Source organism: Heterocephalus glaber, unplaced genomic scaffold, assembly GCF_053883595.1.
Source record: "Heterocephalus glaber isolate CG9 unplaced genomic scaffold, H.glaber_assembly_v1.0 deba00001454, whole genome shotgun sequence".
Taxonomy (NCBI): Eukaryota; Metazoa; Chordata; class Mammalia; order Rodentia; family Bathyergidae; genus Heterocephalus; species Heterocephalus glaber.
The window spans coordinates 13,185,387-13,208,889 of NW_028258303.1; the positions used below are offsets into that span (position 1 = coordinate 13,185,387).

Below are 23,503 nucleotides of genomic sequence, written 5' to 3' on the forward strand. Positions count from 1 at the left end.
CTATATTAGAATTACAGATCTCTTTTCTACTGTTACGGCTGGTACAGAGGTGGTTTTAATTGGTTCTTATGGTATGTCAATATCCAATTTGTCTTTGGCTGTACTATTATTATTGTTGATTTTGTTGCTATAGCCAGGGTGGCACAGTTCTTGCAATCAACTGGTTTTTAAAGTACGTCAGTGTCTGGTTTGTCTTTGTGTTATCAACAATACTGGAGTTCATTCCCAGAGAAATTACACCGCACGTCCTTATCCCAAACTAACCCTGGGTGTATAACACTGGGTTTCAAAAGCCCACCCCTTATTTTTCTACGGTAAATCTTTACTTTAGCGTAATAGCAGCTAGATGTGTATCTCAGTATCTTTTCCTGAGGGATACAGAAACAATCTGTGTTTAACCACTTGGTACAACAAATGGCATGGCGTGCACACCTGTGCAAATGTGTCAAACCAGGATTTTTACCACATTATCCTCCGCCTAACAGGTTTTGGGATGTTTCCCTGAACATCAAACTGGGTATAATACACCCACCCCACTCTAGGATGTTTTCTTAAAGTATTCTTTTGATTTTTTTGGTAGAAATGGCCCAATTCAGTATAATGGCACATGAAAAACCAGATTTGCAAGTTTTGGAGGATATCAAAAGTAAATCAGGTTACTCATGCATGGACGATGAAGATGATCCATTATGTTAAAATACATGTTTTCATAACAGAAGAGTGGTATGGGTGTGTGATGATGATGATGAATGATGCCCATGACAACTTCGATGTTGGCCATGTGAGACAAAGTTCTGTGACAGTGAAATGTAGCAAGAATCAACTGATACAGACAGGACACAGAGACCTCCTCGATTCAGATGACGAAGAAAACAGTAATGTGAGTGCATATTTGACTAGTTCAAATGTTGCAAAATGGTCACGTAATGCAATGATCTAATGTTAGAACCAGGTCCAAAAATATAATGAGGCCCATGACAGGGCTGAAACCCATTGGACAGAATGCCAGCTCTGCCATTCAATGTTAGAAATTGTAACAGAGGAAATGCTATATGACATGTAAAATACACAAAGGGTGAAATACAAGTAAAATGTTCTGTATGCACCAATAACTATTCTCAGAAATGTATTCATTATGATACCTCACTAGTTAAACTGAAAGCATTCATAGGTCTGCAGTACTTAGCAGGGCTTTCTCATGCTAATCATAGGATGGTAAATGACTCATGAAAAAGCCATGGGTATGGGCTCGGAAGTATGTAGAATAACAATGACAAAGAGATTAGGTTTTCTTCAAAATTGCCTGACACTTGGTAACAAAACCAACCTTCAAGAAAGAAAAACAGCTGATAATCTGGCTGCTATCTGGTCACTGTTTGACAGATTTGTGAGTAACTGCCAAGCAATTTACACACCACCTGTAATTTTTTTTTTTTTGGTACCGGAGATCGAACTCCGGACCTTGTGCTTGGGAGGCAGGCAGCGGAACCAGAGCTAAATCCTCGGCCCATACAAACCATCTGAATACATGACTCTTGATGACATTTTGCAGCATTTCATGGCTGCTGTAGCTTCAGGGAGTACAGGCCAAAAAAAGCCCTTCAAAATATGGCATAAAAATGTTTGCCCTTGTAGATGAGCAGACTTACATGCTTTCCATTTAGAAATTTATCCTGGAATTCTGACACCAAGTCTTTATCTGCATAGTAATAAGCCGAATAATGCTGTGAACAGATTTGTTGCTCCCCTCTCTCAAACTAATCAGAATGTGACATTTAACAATTAGTTTATCAGTTTCCAATCAATGTTACATTTGCTAACAGAGCTCAAGTTGAACAGCATTAAGTGTATGCAGGAATAAAGCAAATATTCCAAATAAAATGTTGCAATTTCAAAACAGAGAATTGTATAGTACAATCTTTGAATTTCAGAAAGATTTACATTGGCCTTGTATATGGCAAAGAAAAACAAACTGGTACTGCTGATGTCAACACTGCACCATGACGGAAATACTGATAGGGAAACTTCAACAAAAGGGATGCCCAAGATGGCAACTTTCTACAACAAAAACAAAGGCAGAGTAGATGAAGTTGATGAGTTATGCAGCAACTATGATGGCAATCGAAATACAGAGCGTTGGCCAATGGTTGTGTTGTACTTAGTTTGATAGTTTACAAAGACAATAACAAGTGAAAAATACCACAGAGAAATTTTCTTAAAAGGATCGGGACTGCAACTCATAAGAGGTAATTTACAGCAGAGGAAAAACAAAATGTTTCTGCCCAGGAAACTATACAAAAATATTGTGGAGGACACTGGCAAGCTGACAGATGAATAGGCAGGTGCAGCATCACCAAGACCTACTATGACAACAGGAAAACCAAAAAGATGTCAACTGTGCCCTACAAGAAAGGACAGGAAAACAGAACATACATGCTATCAGTGTAAACAATACTCGTGTACAGAACACACGATTTTCATATATGAAGACTACCTTGGGTTTGACAAATCAAGCAAAGATTATTTTTGTTGAAAAGTTCCATTGGTATTTTCTTTGTAGTTCATGTAAGTTTTTATTTCTGATGTCATGTTTTAGGTTTTATAAGCAAGTAAACACCTAATGTGAAGCTGTTGTTTTTTCTAAATGTGCAATACACATTAAGAATTTAATATTTATTTTATTGATATTTTATGTTCCTGTTAACCACACTTTGTATAATATAAAAAGAACCTCCTGACAAAACAGCAAGACCAGCAAGATGTCAAGTATGTCCTACAAAAAAGCCAGGAAAGCAAAACATGTGCTGTCAGTGTAAGCGATACGTATGTATGGGATGTGCTACTGTCATGTGTAAAGACTGCCTTAAGTGTGATAACTGAAGATTATTTTTTATGTGTGTGAAGTGCCCCTGCTATTTTCTTTTTTTTTGGTACCAGAGATCGAACTCAGGTCCTTGGCTTGCAAGGCAGGCGGCAGAACCACTGAGCTAAATCCCTGGCCCAGCCCCTGCTATTTTCACTGTAGTTCACATAGGTTTTTATTTCTGATGTTCGTTTTTAGACTTTGTACACCACAAACCAGTCAATGTTAAACTTTTGATGCTTTTTAATAAACATTCAATAAATATTAAAAATGCAATACTAGGGCCAGGGATTTACCTCAGTGGCACAGCACCTGCCTGGCAAGCACAAGGTACTGAGTTCAATCCCCGGTACAAAACAAAAAGCAAAAAAAACAATACTTTATTTTTGTGATTTTTTTCTGTTAAGCATTGTTTAATATAAAACTCTTAAAATTAATAATTCACCAATAGAAATATTCTAAAGAATAAACGCAAGTTTGACAGACACATTTATGCACTTTTATGACAAAAAATATGTTGTGCCCCCCTAAGTGGAAGCCAATAGTTGGCCATGCTCAGAGTGTTATCACTGCAAAACAGACACTAACTAAAAAGATCTCCATGCTAGCAATAAAGTCCACTGTAACTGACTCAATTCTTACCCACCCCAAAAAAAGCCCCATGAGAAAATAACAAAATGCCTCAAAAACCTTCCAACTCCCCAAAGCTGATCCATGGAGCATGGAAGGGGAGGAAACCAAAACAAAACAAAAAAGCCAAACACCTTAACAATATGAATTGATAAAAGAGAACCGAAACAACAACAACAAATCAAACCAAAATAAAAAACCCCCACCCAGATCAATAAGGTGCTCAGGAGCTCAAAGATGATATAACTAAACAGATGAGACACTTAATAAAAAGCTAGCTGAGTTAAACAAAATAATACATGAACAACCACTTTACCAGGGAATTAGAGTTCATGAAAAGGTACAAACAGAAATCCAGGAGATAAAAATTTTATTAAAAGTAGAAGTGACCAATGTGAGGACAGTGTCAGACATAGACATAAGGCTGATGCAGGTGACCATATACGAGATAACTTAAAACCAATAAAAGAACATGGAAAATGGATCCAGTAGCTGCTATATGACACAAGGAAGATGAGCTTAAGGATTCCTGGGATTTGTGAAAAATTAAAAGACAGCATGAATGGCATAAAAATACCTGTTTACAGAGTAACAGCAGAATATCTTCAAGTACTGGGAAAGAATTTAACATATACATAAGCAAGGCACATAGAACAACAAAACACCATGATCATAAAAGAACTTCTCCACAACACATCATAGGCAAAAATCCCAGAAGTCCAACACAAGGATTGAATCTTTAAAGCTGTTAGGGAAAAGCAACCAATCACTTAACAAAGGTCAACTGATTAGAACTGCAGTAATTTCTCAACACAAACCTCTGGGACCAGGATAGCTTGGAGTGAAGTATTTCAAGTTCTAAAAGAAAAATATTTTCAGCCTAGACGATATATCCTGCAGAATCTTTCAAAACAGAGAAATAAGGTCTTTCCATAACAAAGAGCACCTTAAGAAATTCATGACCTCCAAACCAGCTCTCCAAAAAATTCTCGAGGATATCCTAGAAATAGACAATGAAGCCAACAACGCCAAACCACGTAGGGTAAGCAGTTTAGCTGAATGGGGAAAAAGGGGAATCCGTAACAGGAAATACAAGGAGTAGTAGCTATCCTATTTTCAGACAAAGTGGATTTCAAGCCAAAACTGATTAGAAGAGACAAAGGTCACCATATATTGATTAAAGGAAGGACTCAACAGCAAGAGATAACATATATGCACTGAACATCAGCACATTTAACTTGATAAAATAGACAGTACCAGATAAAAAGATCAGATAAACATCACAACTATATCAGGGGAACTCAATACTGTCACAAATAGATCAACTAGACAAAAAAAGTCAACAAAGAAAACTGAGTTGAACCACACCTTTACACAAATGGACTTAATAGGTATCTAACAAAATAGTCTACCCAATAGCAGAATATAAATTCTTCTCAGCTGCACATGAGGCTTTCTCCAAAATAGACTATTCGCTGGGCCATAAAGCATCCTTAAGTAAAAGCAAAAGAAAATTATCCCACGCATATTAGCAGATCAAATGCAATGAAACTAGAAACCAATGGCAAAAGAAACCGCAGAAATTATGCAAACACGTGGACATTAAACAATACCCTCTGTAATAATCAATGAGTCACAGAAGAAATCAAGCAAGAAAATGGTTTTTAGAATTAAATAATGCCAGTAAAACATACCAGAACCTATGACACAATGAAAGCAGTTCTAAGAGGGAAGTTTACTACTGTGAACACCCATATCAAAAAAAGTACAAGACCAAATAAATAACCTAATTATGTATATCAAGGTACAGTGGACCCTCGAGTTACAACTGACTGACCAACCAGCCTCACATACAAACAACCAAGGATACAACTGGAATTTTAGTTTTAACATAACCAAAGTCTTGAGTTACAACCCCAATGCCGGCTACTTGTGCAGTTATAAACAAAGACTCACAATGCCAGAAGAGTGTATACATAAAAGTCCATCTGAGCCCAGATGTGTGTTTCTAGATGTGATTTCAGTCAAGGATTTATATAATAGCTACAATTGCTGCTATCAAAATGGTCCCCAAAAATCTAGAAAAGAAGCTAAGGAAGGAAGGGAAGGTAAAGAAAGCAATCACAGGGCTGGGGATGTAGCTCAGTGGAGCCATGCCTGCCTGGCAAGCACAAGGTCCTGAGTTGGATAGTACTGCAATCAATCAATCAATCAATCAATCACAATCTAAAAGAAGGAAATTGTGGAGAAATATGAGTGGTGTTCATGGTGACTGATCTTGCTAGTATGTACAGCATGTTGAAATCCACCATCTGGAAAAATCTTACAGAGAAAGATTTGTTTAAGGAAGCTAGTGTTGTTAAAGGTGTTACTCAAATTAGTAAGTCAAGATCAACAGAAGAGGTAGAAAGGCAATTATTAGTATGGATAAACAAAAGGCAGTTGGCAGGTGATAGCCTGAGTCTATAATTTGTGAAAAAAGTTAGGACTATAAATACAGATCTTGTAAAGGATAAACAAGGGATAATAGTGAAACATTTCGTGCCAGTAAGAGGTTTTATACTTTTAAAGAACTGGGGTTCATAGCATAACTAGGCATGGTGAAGCAGCGAGTGCTGATAAAAGGGCTGCTGAAAATTACATACATCACTTCAAAATGATGACACAGACAAATGGCTTTTGTTCTCTCTCATCTAGTTTTCAACTGTGATGAACTTGGCCTTTTCTGGAAGAAAATGCCTAGGAGAACATACATTACCCAGGGAGAGAAGAAGATGCCAGGCTACAAGCCTATGAAGGATAGGCTAACCTTACTGCTATGTGCCAATGTGTGTCGTGACCTCAAGATAAAGCCTTTCTTAGTTTATCACTCTGAGACCCCCTAGAGTGTTCAGAAAACATAGTCATGAAGACTAGGCTAGGGGTCATGTGGAGATCTAATACCAAAGCCTGGGTAACATGAGTACTCTTTTTTTTTTTTTGGTACCGGGTATCAAACTCAGGACCTTGAGCTTGTGAGGCAGGAGTGGGGCCACTGAGCTAAATTCCCAGCCCAACACAAGTACTTCTGTTGAGTGGACTAGGGAAGCTTTCTGTCCTACTGTTAAGAAATACCTAGAGGACAAAGGTTTACCACTGAACACTCTCCTCATTATGGTCAATGCTTCTGCTCACCCTCAAGATTTGGAAGAATTGGCTGAAAAATTCCCATGGCTCTCAGTCGAGTTCCTTCCGCCTAATACAAGTCCTCTACTGCAGCCTATGAAACACCAAGTTATAGCTAACTTTAAGAAGCTATACACCAAGGAACTGTTCCTGAAGTGCTTCCAGATTATCTCAGATACAGATTTAATCCTTTAAGAGTTCTGGAAGGAACATTACAACCAGGATCTCTTTAAGGACACTGAAATCTGCCTGGAAGAAGTATGCCCTAAAATTATACAGGAGAGAGACTTTGAAGGCTATGTAGGGGAGCCTAAGTCTTCAACTGACCCCATGGTTAATGATACTGTCATGATGATATTGTCACTATAGCAGAGTTCACAGGCTTGAAGGTAAACAGGGGTGATGTTGAAGAACTGGCAAAGGAACACTCAGGAATTGTGAGGAACTTCAACAACTTCTGGCTGAACAACAGAGAATGGCAGCTGAGGAGCTTTCTGAGGAGGAGGGGAAGTATCAACAATCAGTGCAGCAAAGTTCTTCTGAAATAAAAGGAAATTCTGAAAAAATGGACAGAGATACAAACATTTGTAGAGAAGACCAACCTAGACAGAGAAAAAGCCAATCACTGCATTCATTCACTTGATTAATGACAAGGTCATGCCATTTTCCAGAACAGTTTTAGAGAAGAGACAGAAACAGACAACCTTAGACCAGTTTAGTTCTGAAGAGACCTACTGAGCCAGAAGCAGGTCCCAGAAGGGTCACAGATTTTCCCAAGGAGAGAAAGAACACCAGAGAGCCGGATTCTTGATGTTCTTATGAAAGGGGACTAACCTTCCAAACAATAACCAACTTCCATTTCATCCTCCCTTCCTGCAAGCCAAAGATGTCAACCTGCGTGATGAGTACAGTATGAAATCGTTGTTTCTGGTAAACTAGGCACATTTTATAACTTTTTGGTGAATACACTAGGAAAATTATTGGTGCTTCTGGTAAACTATGCACATTATATAAACCTTTTTATTATGAAAAAGTTAAGGGGTGCTTTGGGAGGTTGGAACACATTATGGGTATTTCCATTATTTCGTAGGAAAAAGTCTTGACTTAAACAAACTTGAGTTACAAATGGCCTTTGCAAATGAATTTAGTTCATTAGTTAATGGTCCATTGCATAAAAAAAAAAAAGAATCCAAATCCAAGGCTAATACAAGGAAAGAAATTGTAAAGATTAGAGCAGAAATGTTTAGACTAAAAAAAAATTACAAAGAAATGAATAAAGAGGTGGTTCAAAACAGACACCCAAATCAATGTAATTAGAAAGGAAAATGGTGAGATCACAACAGACACCACAGAAATTCAGAAAATTAGTAACTACTTTGAAAACCTATTCCTGTACTCCAATGAATTGAAAGAAATGGGTAATTTCCTAGATATAGATGAATTACCAAAACTGAACCAAGACATAACCCTGAATAACCCAATAACAGGCAATTAAATTGAGACAGTAATTAAGAGGAAAAAACCTCCAACTAAGAAAAAGCCCAGTACCCGATAGATTCACCACTGAATTCTATAACTTCAAGGAAGATTTAATGCAATAGTAATGAAAAGTGAAAGAAAGTAATGAATGTGAAAGAGAAAGAGTAATGCCAAACTCATTCCTGGATGCCAGCATTGCCTTGATTCCAAAACCAGACAAAGACTCAACTAAAAAAGACAACTATAAGCTAATCTCTTTAATGAACATAGATTGAAATGACCCTCAACAAGATATTGGCAAACAATGCAACAAATCATTAAGATCATACATCATGATGCAGTTTAGATGTTTTACCAAGGATGCAAGGACAGCTTAACAAAAGCAAATCAACACATGTAATACATAACATAAATTACATAGGACAAAAATTACATGATCATCAAAATAGACATGGAAAAAGCTTTTCACAAAATCCAACATCAGTTCATCATAATAAAAACCCTGAATAAAATAGCTATAGAATGACCTTATTTCAATCTGATCAAAGCCATTTACTACAAACCTACTTCCAACATCATATTAAATGGGGAAAAAACAAAAACTTTTCATTTAAAAAGAGGAACAAGACCACCATTCCTGTTCGATACGTTATCTGAAACTTTACCCAGACCAATCAGGTAAGAGAATGAAATAAAAGGGATATGTTTATCCTTAATAGATGACATGCTCCTTTCACACAGAAGCCTAAAAAAACTCCACCAGAAGACTCCTAGGACTAATCAGTTCAACAAGGTAGCAAGATACAAAATCAGCACAAAAAAATCAATATCATTCCTGTACATCAATAACGAACGCACTGAGAAAGAAATTAGGAAGTCAATACCGTCCACAACAGCTTCAAGAAAAATTCAATACAATACAATATATAGGAATTAACTTAACACAAAAGAAGTGAAAGGCTTCTGCGATGAAATTTATAGTATTCTGAAAAATGATATTGAAGAGGACACCAGAAGATGGAGGGCCAGGGATTTATTAGCTCAGTGGTGCTGATGCCTGCCTTGCAAGCACAAGGTCCTGAGTTCAATTCCTGGTACCAAAAAAAAGAAAGAAAATGGAAAGATATATCTCATTCCTGGATAGGCAGAACCAATACAGTGGTACCTCAGTTCACGATCTTAATTCTTTCCACAAGTCTAGGTATAAGCCAAACTGGGAGGGAACTGAAACAAATTTCCCAAAAAGGTCAACATTGAATCTAACCAATGAATTTGATTCAGTTCTCATCCAACACGGTTTGCAACCAAAATTGTGGAAAGAATCAAGTTTGTGAACCAAAGTGTGACTGTATTGTCAAAACGGCCATACTTCTAAAACTGATACAGATTTAATACAATTCCAATCAAAATACTAACAGCATTCCTCACAGAACTAGAGAAAACAATCCTACAATTCATAAGGAACCAAAAGACACCCAGAATAGCAAAAGCAATCCTGAGCAACAAGAGTAAAGCAGGAAACAGTACAATCCCAGATTTCAAATTACTGTATATTACAAAGCTAAAGTGATAACAGCATGGTACTGGCACAGAGACTGGCATGGGGGTCAATGAAACAGAACAGAGGATATAGCAACCCATAATCAGTCATCTGATCTTTGACAAAGGGGCCAAAAAACATACACGGGAGGAAAGACAGCCTCTTTAACAAATAATGCCAGAAAAACTGGCTATATGAATGTTGAAGATTGAATCTAGGCCCGTGTCTCTCACCATGCACTAAACTAAAATAAAAATGGATCAAAGATCTAAGTATTAAAAACAGAAACAATCTGCTGGAATATAAAATAGGTAAAACTTTTGGAAGACGTAGGTGTAGGCAATGACTTTTTGAGCAGAATCTCAACTGCACAAAAACTAGCATCAAGAATTAACAAAGGGGATTACATTAAATTTAACAGCTTCTGCACAGCAAAGGAAACAGCCAACACAATAAAGAGACAACATACAGGATGGGAATTTTTTTTTTTTTGGTACCCGGGATCAAACTCAGGTCCTTGCACTTGCGGGGCACGTGGCAGCACCACTGAGCTAAATCCCCAGCCCCAGAATGGGAATTCTTTTGCCAGCTACTCCTCTAACAGAGGAGTGATATCTTGAATATATAAGAAACGTTTTAAAAAATTACTGTAACCCCCCCTCCCAAAATAAAAGACCCAATCAAAAAATGGGCAACTGAAATGAATAGACGTCTCAGATGTAGCAATGCCCAATAAATACATGAAACAATGTTCAACAAAGTACCCTGGGATTCTATCTTACTCCAGAAAGAATGGCTACAATCAAGAAATCAATAACAAATGAGGACAAAGCTGCAGGGGTGGGAGGGTAATTCTACAATACTGACAGAAATGTAAACTCATACAACCACAATGGAAATCAGTATGGAGAGTCCTCAAATAACTAAAACTAGAACTTCCATTCAACCCACCTATTCACCTTCTAGGTATTGTCCCAAAAGAGTCCAAAAAAGATAACACATTACAGTGACACACGCACACCCATGTTTATAGCAGCACAACTCATAATAGCTAAATCTTGGAAGTGGCCAATATGTCCACCAACAGATTAATGAATAAAAAAAATGGCATTTATACGTAACGGAGTACTGTTCTGCCATAAAGAAGTCATTTGTGGAAAAATGGATGCACCTTGAGACCATAATGTTAAGTGAAATAAATCAGACCCACAACTTTAAGTATCATGTGGTTTCTCTTACATGAGAAACCTGAAATATAAATAAAGGTGCAAAATGAAAGATGATAGGAAGCAGGGAGATAGAGGTTTTTTCAAATGGGGAGGGGATCAAGAGATAGAGGGAGAGGGCTGGGAATTTAGCTCAGTGGTTCCACTGCCTGCCCCGCAAGCCCAAGATCCTGAGTTTGATCACTGGTACCAAAAAAAAAAAAAAAAGAGGGAGAGAAGAGAGAAGGGTGGGTAAGGGAACATAAAAAGAATTAAGATGTGTTATATACATATATCAGCTCTCCACGATGAATGTAACCATTATGTACTACAAGAATAGTAATTAAAAAACAAAAAGATAATGGTATGAACCTAGCTAATTATATATCTAGAAATACAGGCAACTTACTATTGTTAGTATTAGATTACGAGGAAAGTGAATGGACATAACCATCTTCCTAAAACTGTAACTCAGATGATAACAAAACAAGCCAATAAAAATAGTTAACTCTTACTTTTAGAAAGAATCAAAGAGATGTTCCTCACACAGAACATGTCCATAACGATACATATTTCTACAATACAGTGTCAAAATAGTATTTTCTAATGTATGCAGTAGCACACTTATTTCTAATAAAATTCATCTATCTAAAGAAAGAAATCATTACCTGATTTGTAGGTATTTTCGGCACATTCACCTTCCACATCTGGGCTTCCCTAGAGATTGCCTTTTCTAATAAGAAAGACAATCTCTGGTTTTCCAAAGGTCCTGGAAACTTCATGATATCCTTTGGATCTGCCTGCCACCCACCTTGATGTAACTACCTATAAAATCAAATATAAATAATGCTCATTATTTAATTACAGAATAACTACAATATATATACATGCTGGTGCTTATTAAGCACTTCATAAAGAAAAATAAGAATATTAAGGCAATATAAGATTTTACAACTCTTTAAAACATACTAAAGTGTTGGGCCGGGGATTTAGCTCAGTGGTTCTGCTGCCTGCCTTGCAAGTGCAAGGTCCTGAGTTCGATCCCCAGTACCAAAAAAAAACCTCCACCTAAAATATATTAACATGTTAATAATAATAATCAGTTATCTAAAACATTCTCGCTTTAAATCTGAAATTGTCATAAAGAACAAAAACAAAGCCATGTAATAGAACCTCTGAACTCTGATCAAAACGTTATTACCATATAAAACTGGCAATAATTTTTAAGTTACTGGCTTTTTAATACTAGGAATTTTTAGAAATTGTTGTCCCAAACATTCCTAAAAAGCAGAGCTATTTTTTTCATTTAAAAAGTTGCATCAATTACATTAAATCCAATCCATTCCCACTTCTTCACAATGAAACAATCAAACTGTGCTTCAGGTCTGGGGATGTAGCTCAGTGGTACAGCGTATGTACAAGGACCCTGGGTTTAACCCCCAGCACCAGAGCAGGGAAATTTTGTGTTCACATGCGGCTATTTAAATTTGAACTGAATAGTTAAGAACAGACCACCTGAACCTCTACCTCAATAATATGGCTAATGGATACTACACTGCACACCGTAGAAAAGGAACATTTCTATCAATGCATAAAGTTCTACTGGACAGCATTTGATCTAGAAAGCTCAACAACAGAGTTACTGGTGCTCTAAAGCAAGTCTAGGTCATGGCAGGGCAACTGACTTCAAGAGAGATGTTTTCAGGTTTTAAAAAAAAAAACCTATGGATTTGAGAGGCTTGACTGTGCTGAGGAATATGAGAAGAGTTTACAGCTTCTGTTGCTGTTTTGGTTTTTGAGACAGGGTCTCACTATGTGGTTCAGGCTGACCTTGAATTTACTGTGTAGCCCAGGCAGGTGGCTAGCCTTCTGCCTCAGCCTACAGTGCTTATAGGTGTGTGCCATCATGCCCAGCTTCAACTAAAACTTTTTAGACTTTCTCAGGTTCATTGTGAGGCCAATTCCATCTGTCCCTACCCTGCCTTACTCTGTGTGTGTGTGTGTGTGTGTGTGTGTGTGTGTGTGTGTGTGCGCATGCGTGTGAAAAGAGAATCTTTGAGGGAGGTATACATCCTTGTTTAGAATCAAGGGTATTCTTTCTTTTAAAAAAAAAGTTATTAGATTCCATCTACCATTGCATTTTGCCAAGATTTCTGATATTCCAATTTTGTGGCTCAGTACTTGTCTCTCAGCTCTTCCACAATATGATGGGCTGGCTCACTGTAACTTTTTCTAAAGTAATCATAAATATTAACCTTAGAACTGTAGTGTAAACACTAGATGACCATCTGTCAAGAGATATTTAGAAGAATGCTACTATTAAATGAAGATTGGACTTCGTAGGTGCTAAGATTTCTTCACAGCCTAATTTTAGTTTGTAATGTATGAACTCTTGTCAAAAACTTCAAACTTCAGTAATTTTTCTGAAATGCCATTAGCTATCCCAAACAAAGTGGTTCACCAGGATTCAGCTTTCTCAACATGACCCAACAATTAACTGGCTGGCACCAAGGACTATTTTCCCCTCATAAGACTTCTGAGTCTTACATTTAGGAAGTACAGATGAGGACAGAGCAAGACATCTACGACAGAATCCTATAAACAGGAAAACACTGAGTTAAGGGATTCCTATTTTCCAGTTCCCTACAGTTAAGCCCCTTAGTTAAGATTCCAAATATTTAGATGCTCTAACAACTTCAATTTTTTAAAAAAGAAATCTGGTCAAGGGCCAGGGATTTAGTTCAGTGGTTCTGCTGCCTGCCTTGAAAGCACAAGTTTCCGAGTTCAATCCCCAGTACCAAAAAAAAAGAAATCTGGTCAAAGTAAAAAATTTCAAGAGAAAATATTTTTAGATGAAGAAAAAAATATAACATACCAAAATTTACTGGCTGCAACAAAAGACGTACTTAGAAGGAAACTGATACCTAAAAATGCCTATTTTAAAAAAGATCTCACATCAACAGTGTAACCTTTCACTTAGTGTGGTGGCACACGCCTGTAATCTCAGCACTTGAGAGCCTGAAGCAGGAGGATTCCAACTAGTTCGTGGTCAGCCTGGGCTACACAGTGACTTCAAGGCCAGCCTGAATTATACAGCGAGGCAGTGTCTTTAAAAAAAAAAAAAAAAAAAAGGCAATGAAACAAGAGGAGCAAACTACAAAGCAAGTCAGACGCAAATATTAGAGTAGATATTAATAGAGAATGTTTTGTTGTTTATATAAATATTTTTATTGATGGGTGGTATTCTATTATATGGATGTAACAAAATCTGTATAAGTAGAGAATATTAAAAAGAGAAAAGTAGGGTCGGGGATTCAGCTCCGTGGCACCGCACCTGCCTCACAAGCACAAGTCCTGAGTTCCATCCCCAGTACTGAAAAAAAAGAAAAGTCAACAAAACCAAAAACTGATTCTCTGAAAAGATCAATACTGGCAAACGTTCAGTTGACTAACCAAGAAATAAAGATAAAAGATACATTACTAAAATCAGAGGTAAAAAGGACATTACTGGGCCGGGGATTTAGCTCAGTGGTTTCACTGCCTGCTACGCAGGTGCAAGGACCCGAGTTCGATCCCCAGTACCAAAAAAAGGACATTATTACCTACTTCACAAAAATAAAGATTACAAATGAATTTATTGGGCCTGGGATTTAGCTCAATGGTTCCGCTGCCTGCCTCACAAGCTTGAGGTCCCTAGTTCAATCCCTGATAACAACAACAACAAAAAATTATGAACAACTGTATGCAAATGAATCAGACAATACAGAGAAATGGACAAAAGTCTAGAAATAAATACTACCAAACTTACTTAAAAGCTGAACAGCCATAAAATGAGACATTTATTTTACTAGTTTAAAAAAAGCTACTGTTGGGGCGGGGATTTGGCTCAGTGGTTCTGCTGCCTGCCTCGAAAGCTCAAGGTCCTGAGTTCGATCCCTGGTACCAAAAGCCAAATCCAAAACCAAAAAAAGCTACTGTTGAAGAAAAATCCATGCCCAGGTGGCCTCACTGGTTAAATTCTACAAAACATTTACAGAAAAACTAATACCATTTTTATAATCTCTTTCAAAAAGTAAAAGAAGAAATCTTTACAACAAATTCTGCATGCAGCCCAATAATTGCCTTCCTACCAAAACCAGACAAACATCACTAGAAAACTACTTCTGAATAGATGCAAAATCCTTCAACAAAATACTAACTAAATTCTGCAACACAATAAATGTAAGATTGGTTTAGTGGTAAAAAGAAAACATCAATTAACATAATAGAGTACACTGTATTAATTTTTTCAAAAGAATTCTTTGTTTACACTAATTAAGACCCATTCAAATTTCCTTAAATTTTTAAAACTACTACATAATGCAAATAAAAAACACAAATCGATGGGTCACAACTGTGGGTATGTTCCAGATTAAATGAGGATACAGAAAAATGTAAGCACAACACTGTTATCTACTCTAACTGGCTCCTGTACTGGAGGAAGGTAAGGGTCATTACTGATTCAAATGACCCAAATATAATACAGACTGTAGATCATGCAAAAGTAAATCAATACTAAATTTATTAAAATTAAAAACTCTAGGGCCAGGGATTTAGCTCAGTGGTTCCGCCGCCTGCGTCACAAGCACAAGGACCCAAGTTCGATCCCCAGTACCAAAACAAACAAACAAACAAACAAATCAACCCTCTACTGTAGTTCTATAAGAGCATGTCCCTACTCTTAGGATGTATACATTGATAATTTTAGGAGGGTTATAATATAGTACATGCAACTATTCAAGGAAAGAAAAAAGAAAACATAAAATGCTAATAGGTAAATCTGGGTAAAAGAATTAAGTTTGAAATTACTTATGACTGTAGAAAAGCCAAAATATTCATAATTTATAGAAATCAGTATTTTTTACACTCTTTTTATAAGACCAGTAAGATAGATACTATCATAAAGATATGGGCTTCAGTTTTTACTTCCTTTTAAGGTCAATGCACAAGCCTATTTTATAATGTATCAAATAGATTAGATTACATGAATGAATTCTGCTAAGGAATAAAACACTTAAAATACAACTTATTTTTTAATAATAGGCTTTATAATTTTATCTCATTAATGTATATCCACTTGTAGTCACATGCAGAATTTTGATTGCTTTTTAGTTTCTAAAAACAAAGACTATACAGGTTTAGTATATTATCTTAAATCCCTGGAATCAGAAGTTTTTCAAATTTTTTTCGATTTGGGGATATCTGAATACAAAATGTGCATGGGATCAAATTTAAGCAGGAAGTTCATTTATATACACCTTACATAGTCTAAAGGTAATTTGGGGCAAGAATTCAATAATCTTATGCATGAAACAGTTTCAAGACATGGAATTTCCCACTTGTAGCCTCAGGTCAGCATTCAAAATGTTTGGATTTTGGAGTATTTCATATTTTGAAATTAGGAATGCTCAACTTGAATTGTTTGGCATATTCCAAACATAACTTTAAGACAGTTTTGTATTTCTCCTTTCATTCTCTCAACTGCATCTTCTACTGTTTTCTCCATGTTTACCAAAGAGCCTAATTTCTGAGTCAAAAGTTTATAAAATGCTTTACTGCACAGCATAAACTGTATTACTGATACATGTACAGGAGATTCTCTTCTGAAGAATACTGTGGAACGGGGTGGGCATACAATATGAACATCACTAATAATTACTGTATTTATGATTATAATACCAACTCTGGGTTCTTAGTTCCTCTTCTAAAAAGAGCAATTTATTGTGACCCTATAAGAACCTAACATTCTATTACTCACTCCTGGACTTTACGCACTTATAATGAGACAGTACATGGAACTCTAATTGCAAAATAGTGTGCTCATTCGCTCCCTGCCTCCATGCCTTTTCATTTACTGTTCAACTCCAAATGTCCTTCTCTACCTCACATTCTCTTGCCTAAAGTTGCCATCAATCTATAATAGTTGTACCCTACCTTCCTACATGTTTTTGAATATAATTCTACTTCTTTCTGCATTTAACTGCTGTGATGATTATTTGTGGACCCACCTTTTCTACTAAACCGTCAGTTCCTTAATGGCAAACAATCTCCAAAGTTCAGCATTGAGCAACCAAGCTTACACTTGCTAAGTACTTAGCATGTACTTGGTCAGCTATCGTCCAAAGTGCTATATGTCACATTAACTCATGTAATCCTTACTAAACTGTAACTACTAAACCCACTTTAAAGATGAATACCCTATTTTTAAAGTATTACCCAATCAGGGTAAAGCACGAACAGTGTCCAATTTTGACCGGGACATGTCTTAAGAGTTCCACTTTAACCTACTAGGTCACTCTACGACATATGCTCATTACCTGTAACAACAGATCATGTCTATTATACGCTGTTCCAACATAAGCTGCATCACTATTAAGATACCAATATTAAGAAACTCCTCTAGTCTGGGATATCAAGACTGGTCTCTCTAGCCCCAGATTAGCCAATTTAAATCATCTCCGTTCTTTTCTGTGAAAGATAAACTCCCACAAATAACCTGGAAGAGTTAGGAACAGGTAACACTACTGTCAATCTTTTCAACAAATTCATCTTCAGGACAGAGACCACGTAGCATAAGAGACTGGATTCTGACCACGGGGTTCTGATACCTAAAACATATCTAAACGAAAGGTCTTTTCATCTTATGGGATCTCAAGTTTTCTCGTATATAAAAGGAGGCTCCTTCCCCTATCATCGAGTACTTTCGAGAATGAAACGAGTTGCAAACCACGAGGAACAGTGCCTAGCTAGTAGATAATAAGCCTCTTCAAGTGCTGCTGCTCAAGCGCTGAGTGGCTCTTCAAAGAAATAGAAACGAAATGTTTCCTGGACACTCAAAAACCTTCCGTCTCAATCTGTCCTACCTCCCAGCAGCTACCTTTCACTATTTTGCTACCCAATTCTCAACTTGTGCAAAAATGATCTGCAACGGAACTCCTAGCTCAGCGGAGGACTTTCGGTCCTGCTTTCAAAACCCGGGATTTTAAGCTGTCCTTTAGGGTGCAACTCAATGCTCACCTCCCCTACAGCCCACGAAGCCCCGGACAAACAATCCCCTCCCCGCACATTTCCGCAGCACTGGCGCTTCGCCCAATCCACCCCGCTGGGCAGCCTAAGTTCCAGCGGCCCCGAAAGGTCTTAGGAGTCTGTGGGTGGGGGCGCTTCCCCCCTTTCTTTGTGCCAGCAAACACGCACCGTGGAACAGACGACATGCTGCAGCTACAGAAAAGTTACCCGAAGACGAAAACCCTGACCCGCGAGAGAGCCCCGCGCCGCTGCTTTCCGGAGGGGCAAGTGCTGGACGCTAGACCGGGGCGCGGGGCCGCCCAGAGGCCCGGAAAGGGACTACTACTCTACTCCTCACCTCCTCCTCTTCGTGCTCCTCCTCCTCCCCGGCGGAGCTGTAGGCCTCCCAGGGGTGACGCGGGGGCATCCGGGGCGTCACCTCCTCCTTCCCTCCGCGCACGGGGGCGCGACGCGCGGACCCAGGACCGGACCGGCCCAGGAGGGAGAAGGGGGGCCGGGCCGGGGGCGCGGGGCGCAAGCGGGACACACGGCTGCGGCCGGGGTCGTCAGCGACTCAGTTCCATGACGACCCCGGGCCTGAGGCCGCCGCCGCCGCCGCCGGTGCCCCGGTGAGGAGGGGGCTCCCTCTCGCCATAGGGCAGCGGGGGCAGGGGAGAGGCGGGGGGTGAGACCGGCTCGGCCCCTGCCCGGGGGAAGCGCCTCCGAGGGGAAATGGTGGAAGGGGGAAGGGGAAAAAGAAAAGAAAAGGAAGGGGGAAGGGGGGAAAAAAATAAGAAAAAGGCGAGAGCGAGGCGCCGCGGCGTCCGCCCGCGGGAAGGCTGGGGAGGGGAAGGAAGTCCGGCCGCCTGGCCCCGCCCTCGCGGACCGATCTGGCCCGCTCGCTCATTGTAAACAACAGAGAACCGACCTCTCTCCCGCCTCCTTTTCCCCTTCCCTCCGCCTTCGCGACCAGCGAACGTAAAAAGATGTCATTGGGCTGTCCGGCAAGGACCAGGAAAGTCGTGAGCACTGGGGAGGAAAGAGGAAGGACAGTGTCCTTGGAGAAAATAGACCAAAGGTGCGCGGACTCGTTTCCAGAGGAGCGGAAGGATAAGTCTCCCGCGGATGACGTCATTCTCTTCTCCGCTGGCTTCGAGAGGCGTGCGGTGGCCGGAGAGTGCGCTGCGCATGCGCCCCGGGGAAGAAAGGAGCGAGCGAGCCGGGTTTGGGGGAGGGGACCTCGGTGGGCTGATGTTTTTGACCCTTTGCCGCTGGGCTCCTCGGGTTCTCCAGACCCAACAGGCCTCCGAGCTTGTAGAAGGATTTATTTGAGAAGGGGCGGGCGGGCTGTTGTATAAAGCTCTTGCTTTCTTTGTTGACACTGCAAATAGTTCTGTTTTCTTACAGTTGATGTGTGATTGGTTTTGTACGTTTCCCGGCACCTCGAGTGGGTGAGGGGCTTTCACAGTGCTTTGGCATCCAGAATGCTGCGGTCGTGTCCTCTGTGCTGGAGTCGCCCACGGCTGCCAGCGCGGCTGAGGGTTCGGGGAGGGTTTTAGTATTAGAACTGTAACGAGCGTGAAGCAACAAAAAACGTTTTATGTGGTGTTCTTTCACTACAAGTGAAAATTTTTGGTTATCTTTCTAATTGCTGTTAAAAATAGTCTTTAAAAAGGTTAGGAAGTGAAGAAGGGGAAAACCTTAAACTGCGCCATTTATAGAAGTAGCCTCCTTTGTATTTTCCATTCTTTTTCTTTATGCCTATTTTAATAGTCACTGAAAAAATAAGAACAGTGTTGAGCTTATTCAGCGGCCAGACGCTGGCAAAGTCGAAATAACCAAGACTGAAATAGCTCCTGCCTTGAAGGAGGTAACAGTCCAAGCATTGAGCTAATTATCAGTATCTCAGTTACCCAAAGCATTGATTTGTTTACTTGTGCATGTGCACTCTCTCTAGAATACAAGGTCACAGGTGTCAGGGATCGTTACTGTGCATGTAAAAAGGCCCTCTATTTGATTACTGACTGAATAAACAATTACCAGTATCATAAGTATTAAGACAGAAAAATACAGGCTGCTATGGAAACACCTCTAGCCTAGTTTGGTTTATCAGAGAAGGCCTCTCTGAAGTGACATTTAAGATGAAACTTGAAACCACTGAGCAAAGAAGTGGGCAAAGAATAAAACAGTAATGGGCCGGGATTGGCTCAGTGGCATGGGGCCTGCCTCGAAAGCCCAAGGTCCTGAGTTCGATCCCCGTTACCGCAAAAAAAAAAAAAAAAAAAAATACTGGCAGAAGACGCAATATGTATAGAAGCTCTGAAGCAGACATTCTAAAACTCACCAGAAGCCAGTGTGCTTGGTCCTTAGAGAATTGAGGGAGACAGACATCAGGCCAGAAAGGAAGGCAGGGGATAGATTGCATGGGATGGTAGGGAATGGGAAGCCCCATGAGAGATCCTGCAAGGATTTCAAGTAGGCTATATTTGTATCCTGTTTTCACTTCATGCGGCCTTTTTCTGTATTCATGGTCTTCATTTTACATAGTCAACATTTTTCTGGTAATACTCTCAAGAGGAGAGCACTTCTGTATAGTACTGAGGGTGTAGCATAATTTCATTGTTGGAGCATGCAATAGGGCTAGAGGTGTAGCTCAGTAGTAATGCACTTGCACAGAATGCACAAGAGCTTTTTGATCAGCAGCGCATGTGCACGCATATGCACAGGATTATACAAATTTTACTCCTAGGTGTGTACTTAAATGAAAATATATGTCCGTGTAAGAATTCATATGCAAATATTCAGTAGCATTATGAAATTCACAAAATGTGTAACAACCCAAATACCCATCACTGTGGTTTGAATATGCTTTGTCCCCAACAAAACCTGTATTGAAACCAGTTCCCCAAGGTGACAGTGTTGAGAAGTGTGGGGTCTTTGAGAGAGATTAATGGGTTTCTTGAGAGACTGCATTAGTTCTCACAGGACTGGATTAATTCTTGAAAGAGCAAGTTGTCACAAAGGGAGTTGTTTTCTTGGTAGGCTCTTTTTACTCTTGCCATGTAATTTATTCCACTCTTTCACAGGCACCCAGTTTTTCTCCCACCATGAGGTCTTCCTTTCTAAGCCAACCAAATGCCAGCACTGTGCCTTGAACTTCTAGAACTCTGAGCCAGATTAAACACCCTTCCTCTTTCTTTCCACAAATTACCCAATCCCAGGTATTTTGTTATAACAGAAAACTAGGACATGCATCAGTCAATGATTGCATAAATCAAATGCAGCATATTTATTCAATGGAACATTACTTGGCCATGAAAAGAAAGTACAGGCATGTGCTATAACATGGATGATCTAAGAGAAAGAAGCCAGTCACAAAAGACCATATACGTGGTTCTATTTCCGTGAATGTTAAGAACAGGCAACTCTGCAGAGACAGAGAGTAGATAAGAGCAATTGCTTAGAGGTGGGGCCAGACATAGGATTGAGAGGTGATAGCTAAAGGATGTTGGGTTTGTTTTTCAGGTGATGAAAATGTTCTCAAATTGGTTGTGGTAATGGTTATGCTGAATATATCAAAAACCAGTAGGGCCGGGGATTTAGCTCAGTGGTTCCGGCGCCTGCCTCACAAGCGCAAGGTCCTGAGTTTGATCCCCAGTACCAAAAAAAAAAAAGTTATAATAACAAATATTAAAGAATAAAGGAAGTTTACAAAAAAAACCAGTGAGCCAGGTATGGTGGCACATACCTATAATCCCAGCACCCAGGAGGCTGAGGCAGGAAGATCACCTCAAGTTCAAGGCCGGCCTGAACTACATACAGAGATCCTGTCTATAAGTAAACAAACAAAAAGCCAGTGGACTGAAAACTTTAAATGAATGAATTGTATGTGAATTAAATATTCGTAAAGCTGTTACTTTAAAAAATAGAAAAATTTATTTATCTTTTTGTATAACCTTTTCTGGTTATTTTTGGGTCCAATATTATTTATATTTTGGTGGCTTCAAATGAATACTGAATTGCCAAATTATTTGGCATGAGGACTGAGCCAATTAAAATATGACCAGGAGTATTTAAGAGCTCCCATTTAATTATATACTTATATACTTACTCTTTTTGAAGTTTGGGTTTATTTAGAACTGTTTTGCTGTCTGGAAAACTACCGGTGACAATTTAATCCACAATCTAAATATAATTACAAATAATAGGTCAGTAAGAAGCTAGTTGTCCAAAGAAAAAATATTTTTTCACTATTCATTTGTAAGACTTTAACTCAACATCTTTTTTCTTAATGTATTTATTTTTTAGCCAGGTGTGGTGGCACATGCCTGTAATCCTAGCACTCAGGAGGCTGAGGCAGGAGGATTGTCAGAGTTCAAGGTTAGCCTGGGTTTTGTAGTGAGTTCAAGCCCAGCCTGAACTACATAGCAAGACCCTGTGTCAAAAAACAAAAACATACAAAAAAACCCTTCTTATAATGAATTCTAGTTATAAAAATGGAAAGTTATGAAAGCCCCTCTAAAAATAAATAAGGCATATAAAAAAAGATTAATCTCCAGGTAGTGGTAAGGAATTTATGTTTTTTAGGAATGTTTCTCTTTTATCCTAAATAGTAAAATTAGCCATTCTACGTGCCATTTGAGAATAATAACTATACTGATGACTAATTATGTAACAGGCATTTAAGCACTTTTATTGTAGTCTCTTATTTTAAAAATTCCCACTGTTGTCCTCCACAATGGGTTTTTAAAAAATTGTCCCCATGTTACAGAAGATAAAGAGGTAAAACATATGTCCAAGATTGTACCCCAGGATTCAAACACCACTTTCTTGACCCCAAAGCATGTAGCATTTTCAGCCACTACTCTTTACTGTCTTGCCCTGTGGATGATAATGCCTTGCATCAAATTCTAGAACAAAAATACCCCATGGTTATTTTTGACTTGTCTTTAATCTTAGAACAAATATTTTTTAACAATTTTAGTAGTTATTTGTATTTCTAAAGAGTTGATTTTTTTTTTTTTCGTGGAGAAGGGGTTATTAAAATTCTTACACTTGCTTAATTTCATGACTGGATTAGTTCGAATCTTGAAATGAAAACATACCTGGCTTCAAATGCAGAATTGTAGAGTAAGGAAACACCTGTGAAACTGCTATCTAATAAGGGCTTCCAAAATCCAAAGTCTTGTAAAGTGAGACCTTTTCAGAAGCCTAGGACTGCTGAAGGGAACCAAATTGGTGAGTGCAAAGTGGCCTGCTCTCCTTAGTTTTTCAAGGAATATAATCAGAAATCCAGTGCTTTTCATGACTAAAGAAAACAAGACAGTGTAATTGTTAGTGATAGAAATTTCCAGTCGTCTTTGTCCTAAATGAACTTTTAAAATAATGTTTCCACAAGGTGCTATCTTGTGGGAGAAATAGTACTGCCTACTGGAACATAGGAAATGATTTAGACATTATAATCGCTTATCTTTAGCATCTGCCTACACTTAAGGAGTCTAGTAACAGCTTCCAAAATATTTATTTTCATTTATCTCTACAGAGACAGATCACTTCCCGGCCTTTTGGCTAAGATCA

At 38.8% G+C, this 23,503-nt stretch overlaps 2 protein-coding genes across 7 annotated transcripts in view; one reads left to right on the forward strand and one right to left on the reverse strand.

Moving 5' to 3' along the window:
• Positions 1–18,458, reverse strand: part of Ccni (cyclin I) — a 39,376-nt gene extending 20,918 nt beyond the window's left edge. For 4 of the 6 annotated variants that reach the window (XM_087215872.1, XM_004848027.4, XM_021261003.2 and 1 more), the window contains exons 1-2: positions 18,285–18,458; positions 11,551–11,707 (exon numbers count right to left, since the gene is read on the reverse strand). In XM_087215872.1, the coding sequence (XP_087071998.1) occupies positions 11,551–11,664 (114 nt within the window). In that variant the 5' untranslated portion in view covers positions 11,665–11,707; positions 18,285–18,458. Of the gene's footprint in view, positions 1–11,550; positions 11,708–18,115; positions 18,252–18,284 lie in introns of those variants that run through there. The other 2 variants (XM_087215871.1, XM_021261001.2) reach the window with 1 other exon arrangement.
• LOC147827141 (uncharacterized) lies at positions 17,854–19,309 on the forward strand. Its single transcript, XM_087215873.1, has 2 exons — positions 17,854–18,555; positions 18,900–19,309. The coding sequence occupies exons 1-2, from the start codon at positions 18,131–18,133 to the stop codon at positions 19,282–19,284; spliced, it is 810 nt and encodes a 269-aa protein (XP_087071999.1). The 5' UTR covers positions 17,854–18,130; the 3' UTR covers positions 19,285–19,309.
• The last annotated feature ends 4,194 nt before the right edge of the window (positions 19,310–23,503 follow it).

What these genes read in the sequence shown, in the direction of transcription:
- LOC147827141 (XM_087215873.1), top strand. Translation starts at nt 18,131, where the DNA reads ATGCTGCAGCTACAGAAAAGTTACCCGAAGACGAAAACCCTGACCCGC. An exon ending in CCGCCGCCGCCGGTGCCCCG is followed by an intron (nt 18,556 to 18,899) that starts GTGAGGAGGGGG and finishes CTTCGCGACCAG; the next exon opens with CGAACGTAAAAAGATGTCAT.